Source organism: Denticeps clupeoides, unplaced genomic scaffold (genome assembly GCF_900700375.1).
Source record: "Denticeps clupeoides unplaced genomic scaffold, fDenClu1.1, whole genome shotgun sequence".
NCBI lineage: Eukaryota > Metazoa > Chordata > Actinopteri > Clupeiformes > Denticipitidae > Denticeps > Denticeps clupeoides.
The window spans coordinates 878,456-898,132 of NW_021629784.1; the positions used below are offsets into that span (position 1 = coordinate 878,456).

Consider the following 19,677-nt stretch of genomic DNA (forward strand, 5'->3'; position numbering starts at 1 on the left):
TATGTGGTATGCTTTATCTGGCAAAATTTTATATTGTTACGACAAGATTTTACAATAAAGTTTACTTGTATTAATGAAAGTTGATTTGAAGAAGTGTTTCTGTGTATTATGTTAAGAGTATATTTACTTTTATACACATTTTAAAAATCAACACTGTGTGAGCTGCCACTAGAGGGAACCATTGTATTACCCTCAGTTTAATGAGGGTAAGTGATTCAAACGAGGTTTCTAACCTAATTATTTGAGAGATTATTACTTTCAGGTATACTATGGGGCAGAATGGAATATTATTCAAGAAATAGAAATTTCAGGAACTCATTATCGAGACAGGTGTCTGTTTCCAGTTTGCTCCAGTCGGGTTTACAATTTGGAAGTCAAACTGCCATTCTGCCATTGACTGTTGATGAATTATTTAAAAATATAAAATATTGTTACCGGTATAAATACATTTTTGTTGTGCACATTAGTGTAATAATTTCAAACTAGTTTAAAGGATTGTGCACAAAGTGAACAGAGTGAAAATAAACAGAGCAGCTAGATATAACTAAAAGCTAAATAAAAGTCTAGAATATATTTACACTGTTGTAAGTGAGTATTGCTTTCATTTTTTAACAACAACCCAGTGCAGTTGCTTCATCCTGGTTTTTAGTGATGCAGTTACTGATCTTAATTCTGATTGGTCAGTTCTTCTTCAGCTACTGACATAAGCACAAGTGTCACGCAATCACCAGTCTCAGTCGCAGCCAGACATCAAGGTTGCAGGAACTTGTCAGTTTTCTTGGACCTAAATTTGGAACAACTTTGAAGATAATCGAAGATAATTGAAGATAATCTGTCAAAATGAAGATTCTCATTCTTTTCATCATTGGCATCCATCTCACTGCTGGAGGTTTGCAATTTTTTTATTATAATTCTTTCTCGCATTTGGAATTTCAGCTCAAGTGTTCATTTGTGTTTTACAACGTACGTTATGAATGATACATACTGAAGCACCACCAAAGATCTGTAGTCTTAATGTATTAATGGTACTAAATGTTTATTGTTTTGTAAATTTAAAGTCCAAGATTGGAAACAGCAGAACTTCAGCTTCAGATTGTAAAATAAATGGGAGAGTCACATTGTCAGATTTAAACATAAGTTTCCTTTTTTGAAGAGCTGGATTCATTTCTCTGAAAAAAGTGTGGTACTTTTGCTCTTTGTTTTAGATCTGTTTTGCCCCAGATACTTTAATTTTACTACAAACCAAGTCTCCTAGTCAAGTCAAGTCAAAGTCATTTATACAGCAGACTTAAACCTCTGCAGTTGGCCAAAGTGCTTAACAAGCTAAAACAATAAAAATAAAAAAACATGCAAATTCACTCCCCTTACACCACTGCGGTATGACTATGTTGTACACCAGTAGTGGAAGAATTCCTGTTCTACATTTCTACGTTCACATAATCTTCCATTAATCGTGCAGGGTGTCATGGTGAGGTGAAACTCTTGTTCTGTGTAAGGCAGATCTATGCTGTAGTTTTCTCACGATCAGCACAGAGATTCTGACGCTGTACTACAGGCACTGTGCTTCACAGCATACGATGCTGTGCGGTTTTGTCTGAATTTGTCCCTCCTACATACAACATACAATAGAATTAATTAGTTACTTCCAGCACGATGTAAAATATAAGATTTGTATTTTAAATTAATCAATATATTGTAATGTTTTGGATGTGTTACTGATATAATGTTAATTGTATTTTAATGTTTTAATTGTTTCCTGTAGTTATCCATTCCCATTCCTGGATCTACACTGGGACATCTGGGATTCCAGGATTTCCAGAGTTTATTTCTGTTTGCATTGTCGATGGACAGCAAGTAAATTATTATGACAACAATCTAATGGAGATGATTCCCAAGCAAGAATGGGTGAAAGGAGCTGTGGATGCTGATTTCTGGAAGAGAAACACACAGAATATGATTGGAGCTCATCAATCCTTCAAAGCTAATATAGGCATAGCCAAAGAGCGCTTCAACCAGACTGGAGGTATGTAAAGTTACTCTAGACATTTAGCATACATTGTATTAATAAATATAATTAGAATTATTTTGCAGTCATGATAACAAACAAAACACAGTCTTCTATGATGAAAGATACACAGATCTTCAGACAGTTTTAACTGTATTGAATACATCAAATAGAAATACTATAATATTAGTATTATAAAATATACAATTTTAGTGTTTTTACAGTAGTATGTAAATAATAATAATTTTTTTTACATATTTAAGGTAAGGGGTGGTGCGATGTAAATGTAAATGACTTATGTAATGTTAATGATCAAAAAAGGTGGAATTCAGACATGCAGAGGGAAAGGATCTGGACAAGAGTCGTACTATATGCACATCATATCAAACCAAACTGAAATATTTTGGTACATTTACGGCATTTTGGTAACATCACAAATGAGCCTCAGAATATACTGAAACACCCAGACAGTAAGTGTGAACAGAACCGATATAAAATGTATTCCTGTCTCCACATTCTGATTTGTGTGTCATGTGCAGCAAATCAGCAGAAAAAAGGAGAAACAGATCAGTTCTGACTCTATTGGGGTGGACAGTTGATTCCCTGTAACCCCGCCCTCTATACACCCCACCACAGGCTACAGATAACAGTGCCAGCCGCTCTCTGTTCTTTTAATTCGTGCTACAATGTACGGCGCAGGCCAGTCGTGTTTCTGCAGCATCTTCACCCCCTCATTACACCACCGGACATGAAACGTCCCTCAGCAGCAGGACTGTGGAGCTGATCTCCACCTCTGAGCTCCTCACTGCTCCTGTGGAAGGTGCTGAGATCTCGGCTGCTCCTTCGTCTTGTGATCAGCTGCTTTGCTGCAGCAGTGAATCTTGTGTAAATTTTCCCTGAATTTAGAAGAGTTTATCCCAAGTATTTAAATGTATTTACATTTACAAGCTGTAATACACAGTCACACTCTTCCTTCACCTTCCTCTCATCTGTCTAACTTCACTTGTCCACAGTGGAAACCTCCACCTCTCTGGCTTCATCTCTTCCTTCTTCCTACTCGTAATACAGATCAGAGTCATCCAACAACATCAGGATCCACAGCGTCTCCAGTCTGTCATCCTTCTCTCTCTCGCTTTCTACCTTCATCTGCTCCTCGAAATTCTCTGCTTTCTCTCTTACTTCGTGATTCACTCTCCTCACTTCCTGCTGGACACCAGACTGTCAAAAACAGGGACCACAGTCCCACCTGCAGCATGGGGTAGAAATGGTGGGGCTTGTGGGAGGCTGCTGGGAGGCGGGGCTTGTTGGAGGGACGGGTCAGCATGGCAGCTGCTGTGGTTTTGATCCTCACTGTGTCCCAGTCCAGCAGACAGAAGCTCGTCTGTTAAGAGTTCATAAAATAACTTATTTTAAAAATACTTCTGATCTTTTGAAGATTATAGTTCTCTGTAGTAAAAGAGCAGCATGTAGCTCCGCCCTGATTAACAGTGAGCTCCTTATTATTGAAAAAATATAGTAACACACACACACACACACACACACTCACACTGAAAACACTCATATACACAAACACACACACACATTTCTGTACAGGAGACATACACAGGTCAGGGTTAAATGAAAGATGTTTTATTTCTCAGACTCCCGGTCCAGTTCCACAGCAGGGGGGTCCGGAGTCCACCCGGAGAAGCAGGAGAACATTTATGATTTTTTTAGCTTGTTTACGAACGTCACACGTTTATCCTGTTTGGAGGGAAACTGCAGCTTCTCTGTTATGAGCTTATTTTCCATCTTTAATGAACAGCGCAGTATTTCCGCTAAAAAAAAATCTAATTTAGAAACATATGAACCCAGAAGCAGCAGCTTATTCACTATTCAATTATCAGCACGCACACTTATATGCTTATATTTCATATTTCATCAGTGTTCTCTACACACACAGAGGTAAAGTGCAGATCTGGCCAAGAAAGAACATTTTTAGCGGCGAGGGGAGGGCAGTTATATGAAGTGCCCCCTACAGGTCAAACACCAAGAAAACCCGACACAGCTTCTACTTTACCTCACACACATCTACACTCCACCCTCCACCAACAGGACAGGGGGTGTGGCCGATCAATGGTGTGTGTGTGTGTGTGTGTGTGTGAGAGTAATGTGTGTGTGTTTGCTGAAGTTTGTATGTATTGGCCTACCTTTCAGAAGTTGGAAAGAGGAAACACCAGTTGTTGCATGAACTGTGGAACGGTAACTCTGAAACATTTGTGTCACTGCAGATTTCCATGGCAGGTGGGCTGCACGTGCTGCCTGAATACGGTCCTTCAACACTCTATTGAAGTGATCCATGCAGTCGTTTGACTGAGGGTGATAGATGCTTGTTCGAATGTGTGTTAATGGTTCGTTCCCTCAGAAATTCAGTGAAGGCATGAGAAGTGATCTGTGGTCCATTGTCAGTTGTGATGGCGCAAGACCTGCAGTCATGGGTACCCAGTTCGAATGGGCCCACAGTGTCCATAGCTGGTGCCCTTCATGACGCGGAACTGTACAAGGCGCTCTCTAAGAGATCTGGGAACCACCAGGCGTGAACCTCTGAAGAACAGTGACATTTCATTATGAATGAAGAAGTAATGCTGCAGGTAATCGAGAAGAAGCTTTCTGACTTTGGACCATCTGAAGCTGATGACTTGTCTGAGATGGTCCGATTCAACTCTAAAATCAGCCAGCGGCAAAGCAGCAAGAAGAGGGGACACTTCAGCTGTTTCTCCAAACCAGTCCTGCTCAACATCCATGACAGCGCTGTCTGTGAGAAGAGGGACACGTGAGAGGAACGTCCACCATGACGTTCTTGTTTCCAGGGCGGAACTGCACATCAGCCTGGCTGACCAACCTGCAATCCTCATGCCAGCTCTGTTCATGCCGTTCGTGTGGAGAAGAGTAGCGAGGACCTGATGGTCAGTCCGGGGTGTGAACCTGCGGCCCCACACGTATGTCCGCCATTTTTAACTGCCCGTACGCAGGCTGAGGTTCCTTCTCTGTAGTGGAGGATCTTCTCTCTGCAGCTGACAGCGTGCGTGAGGACCACGATGTGTTCAGCATTTCCTGCGTGAACTTGAATTAGAACATCTCCTGATCCACAGTCAGAAGCACCCGTCTCTATGAGAGTGGGGAGGTCTGGGTCACAGAGACCAAGTGCAGGACTTTACAAGAGTCGTATTTTAAGGTTCTAGAAGCTTTTCTCAGCGTCATCGTGGTTGCGTTACAATTCAGCCTGAACGTTTGTTCTAAGCCGTCGCCGTTCTGGTTCTACCAGCGCAGCAGAATTTGGTACGAATTTGCTGAACCAGGACGTCAAGCCAAGGAAGGAGCGTAATGCCACCATGTCTCCTGGTGCAGGAGCTTCAGCTATGGCAGTCAGATGGTCTGTACCGGGACGGGGACCTTCTCTGGAAAGGACACGTCCCAGGAATGTAATGCATGTTTGACCAAAAGCACTTTTGTCAAAATGTATTTGAAGGCCGGCATTCCGAAGGTGCTCCAGAACATCTTGTAAGTGTCTGTCATGCTCTTCTTTTGAATCTCCATCCACTATGATGTCCTCCAAGTAGTTCTGCACACCCGGCAGGTCTTTCAGTTTTGTTTGCATCATTTTCTGGAATGCAGATGGTGCAGAGGACAAAATGGACGCTTGTGAACTGGAAGACGTCCTCATGGGTAATAAAAGCAGTCAGCTTGCGGCTCTCAGGATCTAAAGGTGGTTGGTGAGAAGCTGAGCTCGAGTCCATTTGGCTGTAACGTGTAGCACCTTCTAACTGTGAAAACAAGTCCTCCATATGAGGAAGTGGACAGCCATCCATAATTATGGACTTATTGGGTTCTCGAAGGTCCACACATAAACACAGTCCACCTTTGCGTCTTCGTACTACAACTAGAGGACTCGGCCATTCAGAAGATTCCACTTGTTCGATTAAACCTGCTTGCAGTCACCTCCGAAGCTCCTCTGACGCTTCTTTACGTACGCTCGGTGGTAGACGTCTCCACTTCTGACGTCCTGGTTGAACTTCGCTATTTACTTGGACTTCGTGTTTGAATCCTTTCACTCCCAAGTTGGCAGGATGGAGCGGGAACAACACCGTATACTGACGGCTTCTGCCGGGTAGCTGGTTGTGCGTTTGCTTTCTCCCCTGCAGCATATTGCACTTCTCCTCCCGTGATGCTGAAATCCGGAGTTTTAATCCGGTCGAGGCCCAGCAGTGATGATCCGGATTTAGCGACGTAGAAAGAGGCTGAAACTCTTTTGCGGCGTCCAGCTGAGGCAGCGAAGGCTTGAAAACAGCCGACTACCGACAGCTCACGTTTGGCACAAGGGACCAGCTTCACTTGCGGAGTTGGCGGTCAGTAAAATATCGCTTGTACGTTACTTCCGGAAGAATAAATACAGAAGCTCCAGCATCTACAGTTATCTCCAGGGCTTCAGTGTGAACAGTTCAGGTAACCTTATCATGACCTGCAGCCAGAAGTTTAACATGATCCACACACAGCAGAGAAAGTTCCGGAACTACCACGTCTCTCACTTCACTAGTGAGGGATCTGCAAACTTCAGCAAGATGAACTTCACTGAAGAAGCTGGACATTTTTTGTCGGTAGTTAGATGCTTGGTGGCTCCACGTCTGCAGCATGTTGTTCTGCTTCTTCTGCCTCCGGTAACGTGGCCGGGCGCGTCGTGCTCTTCCCGTGGAAGCGACACGCTGTAATGTCGTGTACAGGCGCGAGTGGGGACATCTCGGCTCATTTTTAATCGGCGTTTCTACCCGCGTCGCGATGGAAGATCGTCCTCCAGTAAATAACTTCTCTCTGTCTTCACTGAGCTGATCACGAATCATTTCATCCTCCGTTTGTACAAGATCTCGAGTTTCTGCAGGAGACCACCGACCTTCTCCAGAGTAGAACAAGAGATGTCCCTCGGGACACAGACAATGCAGCCAGACAGCACGTCTCCTCGCGTCCGGCCATGTGTCCCCGCAGCATTTATCACCAGCATTTTATTACCGAAAATCCTCCGCCATGTCGTACCCGGGATCATGAGGAGGAAAGGCCGGTGGGCTCGTAGTGAAGCGCTGGTCCTCGTCGCCAATTTGTTCTGTTGGCGTCTTAAATAAATCTCACGGGAGACAGACGAACATTCAGAACCACGTTCCTGCTCTTTATTTTTACTTCTCTTCTTTCACTTCAAATCCCCGTTTCTTTTCCCTCCTCAAACACCCCCTACAGGCTGGAAGTTCTCTTGTTCCACAAGATCCTTCAAAACACAGACATGACGCGGGAATTTAGGAGACGCGGATCTGATCAGCCTCTGAGACTCCAGATCTACAACATGAAATTATTTACAACACGAAATTATCTACAACATGAAATTATCTACAACACGAAATTATTTACCGGGACTGAAGCGCCTTTATAAAGCGAGTGCGCGATGACGTGGCTCCGAGCCGCAGTGACGTCACCGCGTTCCGCTCCTCGGTCGGGGGGTCACGGCGCGCTGTATCTCCCTCTGTAGTCCGTGTCGGGGTGAAGTTCTACCCGGACCCTGTACCGCAGCGCGGACTCTGGTTCGCCCTGAAGGTCGGAACGTGACGGCTGGTGATGCAGCCAAGTCTCCTGTCCGTCCTGTGGGATCTTCTTGTGGGATCTTGTCCTTCTGCAGCCTCCTCGGAACAAGTTCCACAGGAAAAGCGGAGGATGGAGGTGCAGTTACAGCTCTACTGTAATAAAGGAGAAGAAGAAGGTGGAGATGCTGATCCTGTCAGCTTCGCTCCAGCATCAGATTTTTACTCCGCTGTCCAAGCAGCAGAATAAACCTGGACAGCAGGTCCACAGTCCCGCCTGCAGCATGGTGCAGAAATGGTGAAGAAACCTTCTAAACTTCACAAGGACGAGCGAGTAACGAGGAATAAAACCAGGATCAACTGTCCGTGTTCCTGGTGAGCGTGGATGGAAGGAAGTAAATATGGAGGTGCGGTGTAAACTGGTACCATGTGGGTCTGGTGCTCGCCGGGTTTTTATCGGTTCTTCTGCTGAGTCTCTGCACCACAGAAACTGAAGAAAACGAGGAGAAAACAGACACTGAAGCTTCACTTCCGCAGGCAGAGGAGTGTGTGTTACTCACACAGTAAAGTATCGAGGTTCACACACTTCACCAAACACACACACATGAAGAGAGAAGGGAGGAGAGAAGAAGCAGGAGGTCTTCACTCCTCCAGCAGAAGAAGAAGTGAGCGAGACAAAGACTCGATCAGACAAAGAGCGTGCGACTTGAGACCCGCAATCAAAAAATCTAGAAATAAAACAGAAGTGAGAAGGTTGGTCTGGTCTCCACACCCTGATCTGGGTTTCATGTGCAGCAGAAACTGGGAGAAACAGATTCTTCATCCGTGTTGGTGTCATGTATTAATGAGACGTTCACAGGTAGAAGTTATTATTAATTATAACGTATATATTATAACATTTTATTATTCAGACCCGGAGCAGGAGGGTCCTGACTCCACCTGGAGAAGGAGAACCTTTGTAAACTTTTTATTTGTTCTCAGTATTTTAGTTTGAGGATCACATTACCATTCGTTTAACTTGACTCCTCATTCACCAGACTTGTGCTGATGGATTTCTGCTCTCTGTCAGGAGCATTTTCATTTTTTTGCTGCAGTTTAATGTAAATAGAGCTGATACTGAATATAAAGTTGGCAGCACAGTAGGAGAATTACAGAAAACAGTGGGAGCATGACAATGATTTCAATAAATCCATCATCATATTATATAAACTCTATGTTTGTCATTTCTGTGTTTTTGCACTTTGTGCATCTTATTTGTACCAAAACACGGTGGAACATTGTGAAACGAGGAGACATTTTTAAATATGAACTTCAAATAATTACTTTTCAGTATGTATGAGTAGCAGTTACATGTGGAGAGGCTACATGAGTTAGAAATGTTTCTGTCACTATATGTGAATGTACAACTGTTTACTATAACTATAAAATAATAAACTCCTTAAAGTAATTACTTTATAGACAGAACAAATATTTATAAACAGACTAACACTCACACATTCACCCAGAAAATATAGTAAAATCACACACTGGCACAGACATAAACTCCCCCTCTGTCTTCTTTTCTCTTTACAGGAATCCACACTGTACAGCGGATGTACGGCTGTGAGTTGGATGATGAGACTGGAGCTACAGATGGATACGACCAGTATGGTTACGATGGAGCAGATTTTATCTCACTGGATTTGAGGAGCACATCTTATGTAGCTCCAGTTCCACAGGCTGTAATCACCAAACAGAAAAATGATGGAGCTACTGCTGAGTATCAGAAGAACTACCTGACCCAGACTTGTCTTGAATGGCTGAAGAAGTATGTTCAGTACGGGAAGATCAGTTTGGAGAGAAAAGGTACAGCAGCACACAGAACAACAAGAAACACAAACGCTGAGACAGTTTATATGTTATTATTAAAATCAGAAAATATCTTTATTGTTGATTATATTTGCATTGTAAACATTGTTACAAACACATTAAATAAGCAAAAAACATCCAGTAGTCCTGATAATGTAAAGAATAACATTTACTAACAACACAGTAAAACAGAGAGACAAAACGTACACAGGAATGGGGCAGTGGTGGCATAGCGGTTAAGGAAGTGGTTCTAATCAGAAGGTTGCCGGTTCGAATCCCGAACCGCCAAGGTGCCACTGAGCAAAGCACCGTCCCCACACACTGCTCCCCGGGCGCCTGTCATGGCTGCCCACTGCTCACCAAGGGTGATGGTTAAAAGCAGAGGGCACATTTTGTTGTGCTGTGCTGCAGTGTTTCACAAAGACAATCACTTCACTTTCTTTCTTCTTCTTCTTCCAATTTCTCTCCCTGTTCCCCTCCTCTTCAAGAATTTCATTGTGCTCTGTATGCTGTACTTTGTACAATAAACTTCAACCTCACCTCAACCTCTTCCTCTCTCTAGTCCATCCTCAGGTGTCTCTGCTGCAGACAGACCCCTCCTCTCCAGTGGTCTGTCACGCTACAGGTTTCTACCCTGATAAGGTGATGATCAGCTGGCAGAAAGATGGACAGGACCTGCATGAAGATGTAGATGTTGGTGAGACGTTGCCCAACCATGATGGAACCTTCCAGAAACGTGCAGAACTCAATATGGCCTCTGATGAGAGGAAGAAGAACCAGTTCACCTGTGTGGTGGAGCACAAGAGTGGAGACCCAATCCACATGATCCTGACTGATAAGATCAGGACCAACAGAGCAGGTACAGGAGCTTCTAGCAGCAGATAGAAATGTATACTGAATACAGAAACTTAAAAAAAAAACATTTATGTTTGGATTTGTTGTCACATTCCTAAGTCTAGGGGTCTAAGATACGCGACAAGGGTGTGGAGAGGAGAACGTCCACTGTTACACACACAACCAAACAAAGCGTACAAACAGTGCTTTTCCAGTGAGCTAACATGTACAGTAAAACAGTGGACTCAGCACAGCTAACCAACATTAAAACAGCCTAAAAGAAGGGATGGTCCAGCCGGGATAACTCATACACGCATAAAAGTTAACAAAGAGGGAACATAAAGTTAACAGGCTAACAACAAAGGGTCTATCACACAAAGCAACAAGACACTCAAATGAGAACTCCTTGCAAATCTCCGTGGTCCCTGGGAACCTCCCAAACACCATCTGAAGTCTACTTATATTGAGATGGAGGTGACCAATAGGCAGATGGTAGGTGGAGCTTCAACTCCTGCCACAAAGTCAACCAAAAAGAGACATACATTTACATTTACAGCATTTATCAGATGCCCTTATCCAGAGTGACTTAAAATCAGTAGTTACAGGGACAGTCCCCCCCTGGAGACACTCAGGGTTAAGTTTCTTGCTCAGGGACACAATGGTAGTAAGTGGGATTTGAACCTGGGTCTTCTGGTTCATAGGCGAGTGTGTTACCCACTAGGCTACTACCACCCCTTCAATAATAAGTGACACATTTAAGAAATTGGTGATGTTTTTCAAATCAAATTAGACTACACAATATTATGTTTTATGAATAAGATGTGAAATTAATATTAAAATGTATTAATGTTGCTGCAGGTAATGATGTTCCAGGCATCGTTGCTGGGTTGGTTGTTGCTGCTCTCGTTCTCATCGCTGTGGTTGTTGGTGTTGTGATGGTTGTGAAGAGAAGATCAGGTGAGAGACGCAGCAAACAACATCAGTAACTTCTACACCAAACATGGTGTCATGTGGGGAAACTACTAATCAGTAAAATACTAAAATACTTTCTCTTCTCTTTTATACAGGATACAAGAAGACCAGCCGTGAGTATTACACTCATCTCAAAACATGACTGAATATTTGTCTTTTAAAAAAACTTTTATTTAATGTCTTTGGTCATCTTTAGAAAAAAAAGATATAATGTAAACAACTGATTAAAGTGTATTAAATGTAACATCATATACTATAATGTATATAATTATTCAGTACAGTACAGTACAGCTTTTTGTTTGTTTCTGCTTTTCTAGAGTCGGATGCAGGGTCTAACAGCTCTGGAGCAGCTGCTCAGCCTCTGCATACATAGTAAGTTATTAAACTTATTTACAGATGTCCAGCCTCAGGCAAACTATTTCTGTACAGTGTAGATTAAAGAAGATGATATAAATAATAAATACATTAATTACAACCTAAATGTTCATAGAATACATGCTATAAAGATGTAATGATTCACTCAAAATCGAATCAATACTTATTTTTAAGTTCACTGTACTCTTTTCTCACAACTTTTTTAAAAACAGAATCTATTTACAAGGACTATGCAAAAGATCATTTGTTTAAAATTGCATTGTATAACAAAAAACTTAAATAAATACAAAATATTATTTGGTTAAATAAAAATAATCAAGTGTTGCATGTGTAGCTGGGTGGACCATGAAAATCAATATGAACCTATTCTGCTGCACAGTGATACAGGTTGGGAGGTGTGGATGTGTGTCTTGACTTTATTTTGCTGTTCTTCATAGGAGCGGAGAATGCAGATGGAGATGCATGGAGACACACAGAAGGGGTTTTAACTTTTTAATTTCTTTTCCAATTCATTCTGTATTCTGCTGAAGGCTTTTTATTGGTGATAAAAATGCATGTAATCAGTTTTTGGGATACATTCATAGTTCTAAACGATGAAGATCTCTTTTGTGATTTAATCACTTTTAGGAACATTTATACATATTTTTATGCTGTCTATAAAATACCTGCTTCGTGTTCTTTGGCTTTTTTTGTTTAGTGTTTGTTCTGACAGGTGATGGGATTATATTATCTGACAATCATCAATTTATTGAATAAAATGTTTTCTTTCTATTAGTTGGTGTGTCACATGCTGTACAGATACAGAGACACAAATTATTGGATTACTAGTTAGTCTCATGTCTTAGGTTAATATACCAAATAGAAAATAATGAGCGGGATTTTATTCTTATTTTAATTTCAGTTTGATGTCTTAATAAAGTCTGATACAACCAAACTGATACAGCCTTAGATTTCTTGTGTGGTGGTTGAGTGGTATTTTAAGTAGATCTTAAAAGTATTTCCAGTATAGCAAGGGTAACACGGGATGTTTTTATTAGGAAGGCGGTCCTAAATGAATGTGGGTTTTATCATACAGTTTTCTGCACCTTTAAATGAATGTAAATAAAGGGGTGGTAGTAGCCTAGCGGGTAACACACTCGCCTATCAAATCCCACGTTCTACCATTGTGTCCCTGAGCAAGACACTTAACCCTGAGTGTCTCCAGGGGGGGACTGTGTGTCTGTGTTGGCCTGTCGTGTGTAGCCGCGGGCGCCCTGGTAAGTCCAAATTTCCTAGTGCACTTGCCGTGTCAACTGTCTTGCTGTTTAGATTGAAACATCTAAACCATTTTAAAAGTTATGAGAAGAAAGGCAAAAATTTAACTATGAAATAATGAGAGCTGCTTGTCCATTTAGGTTTTCCTTGACACTTCTGGACAATGTACTGGTAAAACAACACGAAAACAACACGTGTCTGTTCGCCATCAGGTCATTGCGTGTTGATGTTCCCTTGTCATGTGCAGTCTGTATTAAACCCCTGTCATGTGAAGATGTGCGTATGCGTCCTCCTTCCTCGCCATGTCCAGCCCACCATGACAATGAGGTAATGCAGAGGCCCATGACCTTGGTGATCCATTAACATGGCATAGACAGGAGAACACAAACAAGATCCCCAAGGATCACTGTTGGAGAATTACAAGAAAAAGTCAAATCAATTCTGTGCTCTTCTCTGCTTTTTTTCTGTTCCTTCTCTGAGGCACAGGCTCCCTTTCTGGAGTTTGGCTCTGTGCTCTTTCTCTGTCTTTCTCTCTCCATACATTTCTCCTTTTCTCTCGTTTGTGTTAATAAATTATCAGGTTAATAATACCTCTGTAGGTAACATCAGAAAAAATAAAATACATTGCTAACAATTAATGGAGTCAGATTAAAAAAGTCAATGCAATCTTTGAGGTCCACCCTTGACCACCAAGTAGGACCAATAGGTGTTTTTTTTTCAATGACAAAAACAAGACTACTGTTTGGAAAAAACAGATGGTAACTGATATTCACAGTTGTCCCTGAAGTCTCTCACAATGACTACATTTTTGTTTCATTTACATTTAGAGCATTTGGCAGACTTATCTAGTGTTGTAAAATAGTATTATCTTATTTGTTATGTTATATTTATCATTAAAACCCCTCATTTTGTGTTGGGAATGAACTTCCACTTGAACACAATACTATACTTTCGAGTCACTAATGATGTACGAACGGAACTTAAAAAGCTTCCTTTTTAAGTAGTACTTTGGTTCTGGGTTAAGATAATGGTATTTACAAATTGGCTTTGGAGGCCAGCATCAGTATTTGGAATGTGATGTACAGCAACAGTGAGGCAGTAGTGGCCTAACAGGTAAGGAAGTGGACACGTAACCGAAGGATTGCGGGTTCTGATTCCAAACCATCAAGATGCCACTGAGGCCGGTCCGGCTCTAAATTGGCTCTAAATAAACGTCCTACCCCCTTAAATCAAACAACTAAAATAAATATATTTATATATGTACAGTCAATGGGGGATTAGTCCATTATTCTTCTCCCAGTTTCAGTCTGATAGAGAATTGTTTCTTTCTTGATCCTGCAAACACCACTGTGACACCTGTCTGCTGCAGTCCACTGAAAGAACTGTGTCTGTCAGACCCCGAGACTTGACCAACTCTTTTAAATTTGTTAATATCGGCAATAGTGAGAAATGTGAGAAAACTTGTGGTCAGGGGGGGGTTACGTGTCTCAGTGACTCTAAGAGCAAAATCAGCAGAAGCTCAGTCTTCAGGATGGACAAGTTGGACAATTCTTATGGTAGAAGCCTGACAAATTGCATCCAATTATATGACAAAAACAATATCCACCCCATCTCACCCATTTCTTGCCTCAGTCCCACTATGTGCCCCCTTCACATTCTGTCTGCCCCCTCTTATATTCCTGTCTACAACCGGCCTTCGCTGAGGTCCTGTCAGGATTGGCTCCAGGTGAGGTTGCCAGCTGGGGTCAATTCTGACAGCTGTTAAAAACCTCTGACTCCGCCTCTCTGCAGGGACGACATTTTTGTGAACTTTGGTGAACGTGTGTACTTTGAGTTCTGGCAATCGCCACACGCCTGCGAGTGGCGACGCCGGCAAGTTTGTGTTTTTCCCCTTTATTTCCCTGTTCTCAGCCATCGCGATGGTGTTTATTTGTGTTTCTTTAATAAAATCCCTTTCCCAGCATGTCCCGCCTCTGCGCTTCCTCCCCCCGTCAGCTCGCGGTCGTGACAGGTCCCCATAAGCAAAGCACTGTTCCCACACACTGCTCCCCGGGCACCTTTCATGGCTGCCCACTGATCACTAAATGTGATGGGTTAAATGAAGAGGAAACATCGCTGTGCTTGCTGTGTATCACAATGACAAAAAACAATCAATTTCACAGGAAGCCAGTGGAGTGGTGAAGGAGAATTTGTGAAGGTTGAAAATAAGTCTTGCTACAGCGTTCTAGATCAGCTGGAAAGGTACAGTAGCACTTAAATGCAGACAAACCACAAGTGAGTTCCCATAGTCCAGCTTGGAGATGACCAGAGATTGGACAAGTATCTCAGTAGCCTGTGTCGACATGACTACCAAAGAAGGTTCTGACAATGCACTTAACTGTCATCATGTATTGTTTTCTGGTTGCAAATGGCCATAACCTCAAAATACCTAAAATTTAGCTTTTTAGGAATAAGATACAATGCTAACTGCAACAGCTACAACTGTCAAGGGCATCCCAAGCTTTCCTATCATCTTATGTTAGGTACTTCTCCAATTATTAAGCCTTGCTGGGTCCTGGTGGTCGACCTACAATAAGTTTACTTCAACAGGGTCTTTTGAGTTTACAGACACCTGCATGTGTGATGTAACCTCATAGTGTTGGATGTACTCCAACAAGCTCCAGTATAAGTGAACAGCAAAAACACACAAATAAACACAATACCCCAAAGTTATGTGCAGTGACAGAGGGAGATTGGAGAATTTTTAAGATCCTGTTGAGGGGAAGAATCAGCAGGAGGAATAGCAGTTTAGTTTTGTTTGGGTTGAGTTTCAGATGATGTGCTGCCATCCAGGAGATCTTGGTGGACACGTGTACATCTGATGGTGGAAAAGAGAAGATGAGTTGGGTGTCATCTGCAAAAATTATATATGTCAGCATTAAATTTATAAAACCTCAATAATACACCCAAAAGGATAATCCCGTACAATCCCGTAAAATATGTAGACTCTATATAACCTTCAGTGTAAAACAAGGAAAATAAGAACAAAAACCTATTTTATTTATTTTATTTTAGTAAATTTTTTTGCAAATAAATGTTTCAATTGTATTCAATTGTATTTAATTTATTCTTTAAATGCGTATATATGTGGGAAGGAACTTTGGTTGGCGGGTACCTGCCTTGTCTTGGACACATGCAGGGGGGCTTCAGTGAAAAAAAGGTTTGGGAGCCACTGTTCTAGGATATTAGAGAGAAAAGGTAGGATGGATTGGAAGTGGAAGTCTTAAGGTTCTGGATGATTCTAGCCCTTTTGAAGGCTGTTAGGAAAAGACCAGTTATGGAATTTTTAATGATAGAAGTGATGAAGGGCGGGTTGTCATGAGATGATTAAAATATTACTTTGTCTTATATCTGTCAAATGAACATGACACATAACATAAATACATGATACAAAAGACAAATTACCAATCAGTCGAAAATTGTCTGGATTAGCTGCACCTGGAAACACACCTGGGACCTATCCGGATGGCGGTTAAACGGCACTGTGGATCAGCCCACTGTTGTGTAGTGTTGTTTTTCAGCTCAGGCAATGGCTACATGCCTGCGGGTTTGTTTATGTTTTCCCCTTTTTGTTTCCCGTTTTTGGCCCTCGTGCTGTTTAATTTGTATTTAATAAATCACCGTTCCCAGCATGTCCCGCCTCTGCGCTTCCTTCCCCCGCGGACAAGACAAAATGGGGGGTTACGTGGGGCCGTGCTTTCTGAGACACTGTATTTATCTGTCTGTCTGGTTGTGTCATGTGTTAGCTTCTTTTTTTGATTTGATCTTTATGATAAACTTTAATAATAAAATATTTTTTAAAAAATGTGCTGAAACCGAAGTATCAAATCTACATGAAAAATAACATGATAATGATAATGTGTTTCCTTTCTTGGACGGCTTTTGGCAATGAACATCTAGCTACATTAAATTAATGTTGAATAAGAAATTAAATTTCCCAGGCAAACTCAATGATTCTGAAATTACAGAAGTTTGCAGGTTCACAGCTGTAACCTTCCTACAGCATGGTCAGTCAGAATGAGGAAATACTGACAACTGAAAACAAGGCCTGGATTTGTCTACAATGTCCAGGGGTGATGAACTACAGTATGATTTGCACGTATACTATTCCATCATTAAGATAAATTATTACAGTGGATGAATGAATGTAAAAACTGGTGTTTTTGTCTTTTTTTTCCTGTCTTCCTGCCAGGTGAAAAGAAGTTTCATTTGATCCCTTCATTGCACCATTCAGCAGCCTGTTACAAAGCACAGACACACAACTTGTTGATTTTTTTTTTCTTTATTTTTAACTGAACTGGAAACCGACAAGCATGACCTTGGAATATGAGAAAAACTGATCTCAGAACATCCCCTTCTTGTAACGGTGAAGCAGCTCTGACACGTCCTCCTTGCACACCTTGATCCAGCCATCTTCCCGCATGTGGTACACTGCAAAAATATAGAGATGTTTTAACATTTACAGTATTTCACCTAGCACAGTATGAAAATAATACATTTAACATTATTCCAGTTTTTCCTACATGGCATTTTAATTAGATGAGTGATGTGTTAAGTATATTTTTTACACTATTGCTTACAGTAACAAAGTGACTATCATCATCCCCTGAGTGGGTGTATTTAATGGGACCTAATCTGAAGTTTCTCACAAAAGCCATACAAACATTGTATCAAAATAATATAGTTAGCATTCGTCATGTGACAATACTCAATACTCAAATATAAAAAGTTTATACTGTGAGCTAGTAACAAATGTTTACATTAGTATTATCTGTTGTTTAAATTGACAGCATTATCCAGAATGATTTACAAAAATGCATTTATTCTGTGTTTGAGGCTTTTATATGTCAGTATTTATGCAAATAACCATCATCAGCAATTTGTTTAAATGCTGATTCTGAAGGTGAAGGTGTACATGGCATTTGAATGTCAGACACACTTATAGTTTCTGCTTGAATAAAATTAAGGTGTTGAAAAATGGCATTAAGGATGCTCACAGTTAACCACCCCTCCAGAGTAGGAATCTCGGTGTGTGGCATGGGCAATACCACAACATACCAGCTCATAAGCCTCCTCCACGGTTATATCCTCACGGTAGCCGCTGTCCACCACACCGTACGCGTAACCGTTCCCAGAGCCGGTCGAAAACATGCGACCAGAGAGTCGAGTGCCATTTTCATCAACATAGTACAAGCCTGGTCCCTGTAAACCCAGGATGGAAGAGCATTTAGAAAAAAAGTAATAATGATTCAATGGGATGAGTAAAAATCCACATTACAAAGTGGAAAGTACCAAACAAAAAGTCACCATACCTTCTTATCCCAACCACAGATCATACTGCCTATAGAGAGACCCATGCCTCTATACCCCAACATCATGTTGGAAGGCAGCTTGGAGGCATCAGACACTGAGATTCTCTGATTATTGCGCAGTCTGTAAAGTATGTTATACAATAAATAAGTCATTATACATATATTACAAACGTATGTAATATTGCATATAATAATTCACTGGAACAGTTTAATTATGTCTTTCAAAAATGTAAATATAAATAATATTGGATTTAAATAATATATATAGAAACACTATGGATTCAACATGTCTTCTCTGTTCTGTAAATTGATACATCTTCACTGCTGTTCTCGTATTATAAACGGTGACGAATGCAAGCTCATATACTGCGTGTCAGGCACTTCAGCAGTCCAGAGGCGTGCTGGGACAGACCTGCACTCTTTAGCCAGGAGTATCTCCCAGTACTGACAGTCTGCAGCACTGCCAGACATGGTGCCCAGGAGGTAAGGGTTTATCTCGATCACCTTGTTGAACTCCTTTGTGCCTGAACAGAAGTACTACTGTAAATGAAATGATTTGTATTTGAAGTCATTTCACAGATCTGCTGACTACAAACATAAGTTTTAATAACGCATTTTATGGCAATACGTACTAATATAGTTACATGCAGAGGCTCTGGAATCGACTGTGTCACAGCCAATACACCTCCAGCCCACCAGAGAGCACCAGACCAGACAGAGAGACGGCAACCCGGAAGCGGAAACGAGAGCGGGCAGCGCTCCTTCGGGACAGCGACCTTTGCCTGTCCCTGACCACGAGCCTTGCCTGCCCCTTTTATTACGACGATCTCCTGACGGATTCTACCTCGACACCACGACCTTCGCCTGCCACTGACACTGAGTTTGCCTGCCCCTTGTGACAAGACGATCTCCCCGCTACCCCCCACGAAGCCCTAGTTCCCTCCACGCCGTGCTGCGGCGTGTCCACGATTACACTCCCGTCCCAACTTACCTCCGGCCTCCCTCTCCCCGACCAAACGCCTCCGGTCCTCCTCCCCAGCGCGTCCTATGTCTGCTCCCCGTGCGACGACTTGTCCCCTTGCTCCCAGCATGCCTGCAAATGCATCCCCAAACTCCAGCAGTGACAGACTGCAATGATGACACCATGTTGAAATTTGAAGGCCAGGGTCGTGGTCCCATGGTTCATCTTCATTCATCATCATCTTCATTTCAGGAAAGCTGAGGGCTGGAGAACACAGAGAGTTCATCAGAGACAATCACATTCAGCAGCAACCACAAATGAGGTGAACATTGCTGTATTCTAAATAAAAACACAAACAAACAAAAAAAACCCGTCCACAACCATTCGCGGAATCGCGAATGAAAGGAGGAGCTGCAATTGAAACTGAAACGATTCTGAAGATTTAATTTCAATAAAAAATTAAGCTCATCACTCTGCTTT

The 19,677-nt window shown here is 41.9% G+C and overlaps 2 protein-coding genes across 2 annotated transcripts; one reads left to right on the plus strand and one right to left on the minus strand.

Annotated features, from left to right (window-relative positions):
* The first annotated feature begins 727 nt into the window (after positions 1 to 727).
* LOC114774186 (class I histocompatibility antigen, F10 alpha chain-like) lies at positions 728 to 12,565 on the plus strand. Its single transcript, XM_028966109.1, has 8 exons — positions 728 to 889; positions 1,763 to 2,023; positions 9,175 to 9,447; positions 10,013 to 10,309; positions 11,143 to 11,241; positions 11,352 to 11,369; positions 11,574 to 11,628; positions 12,069 to 12,565. Coding segments are annotated over exons 1-8 (1,053 nt in total). The 5' UTR covers positions 728 to 840; the 3' UTR covers positions 12,070 to 12,565.
* A 4,701-nt stretch (positions 12,566 to 17,266) lies between these two features.
* On the minus strand, positions 17,267 to 19,422 carry LOC114774172 (proteasome subunit beta type-8-like). The gene is made up of 6 exons (XM_028966081.1): positions 19,362 to 19,422; positions 18,869 to 18,901; positions 18,649 to 18,760; positions 18,237 to 18,357; positions 17,922 to 18,126; positions 17,267 to 17,355 (listed from the first exon to the last, which is right to left on the minus strand). Exons 1-6 carry the CDS (start codon positions 19,420 to 19,422, stop codon positions 17,267 to 17,269), a joined length of 621 nt encoding a protein of 206 aa, XP_028821914.1.
* Between the last annotated feature and the right edge of the window lie 255 nt (positions 19,423 to 19,677).

Coding starts and splice junctions, on each gene's coding strand:
- LOC114774186 (XM_028966109.1), top strand. CDS start 841: ATGAAGATTCTCATTCTTTTCATCATTGGCATCCATCTCACTGCTGGA. Junction 2,024..9,174: donor GCGCTTCAACCAGACTGGAG/GTATGTAAAGTT, acceptor TTCTCTTTACAG/GAATCCACACTGTACAGCGG. Junction 10,310..11,142: donor GATCAGGACCAACAGAGCAG/GTACAGGAGCTT, acceptor ATGTTGCTGCAG/GTAATGATGTTCCAGGCATC.
- LOC114774172 (XM_028966081.1), bottom strand. CDS start 19,422: ATGAACCATGGGACCACGACCCTGGCCTTCAAATTTCAACATGGTGTC. Junction 18,127..18,236: donor TCTGTGGTTGGGATAAGAAG/GTATGGTGACTT, acceptor CTGGGTTTACAG/GGACCAGGCTTGTACTATGT. Junction 17,356..17,921: donor CTCTGGAGGGGTGGTTAACT/GTGAGCATCCTT, acceptor ATATTTTTGCAG/TGTACCACATGCGGGAAGAT.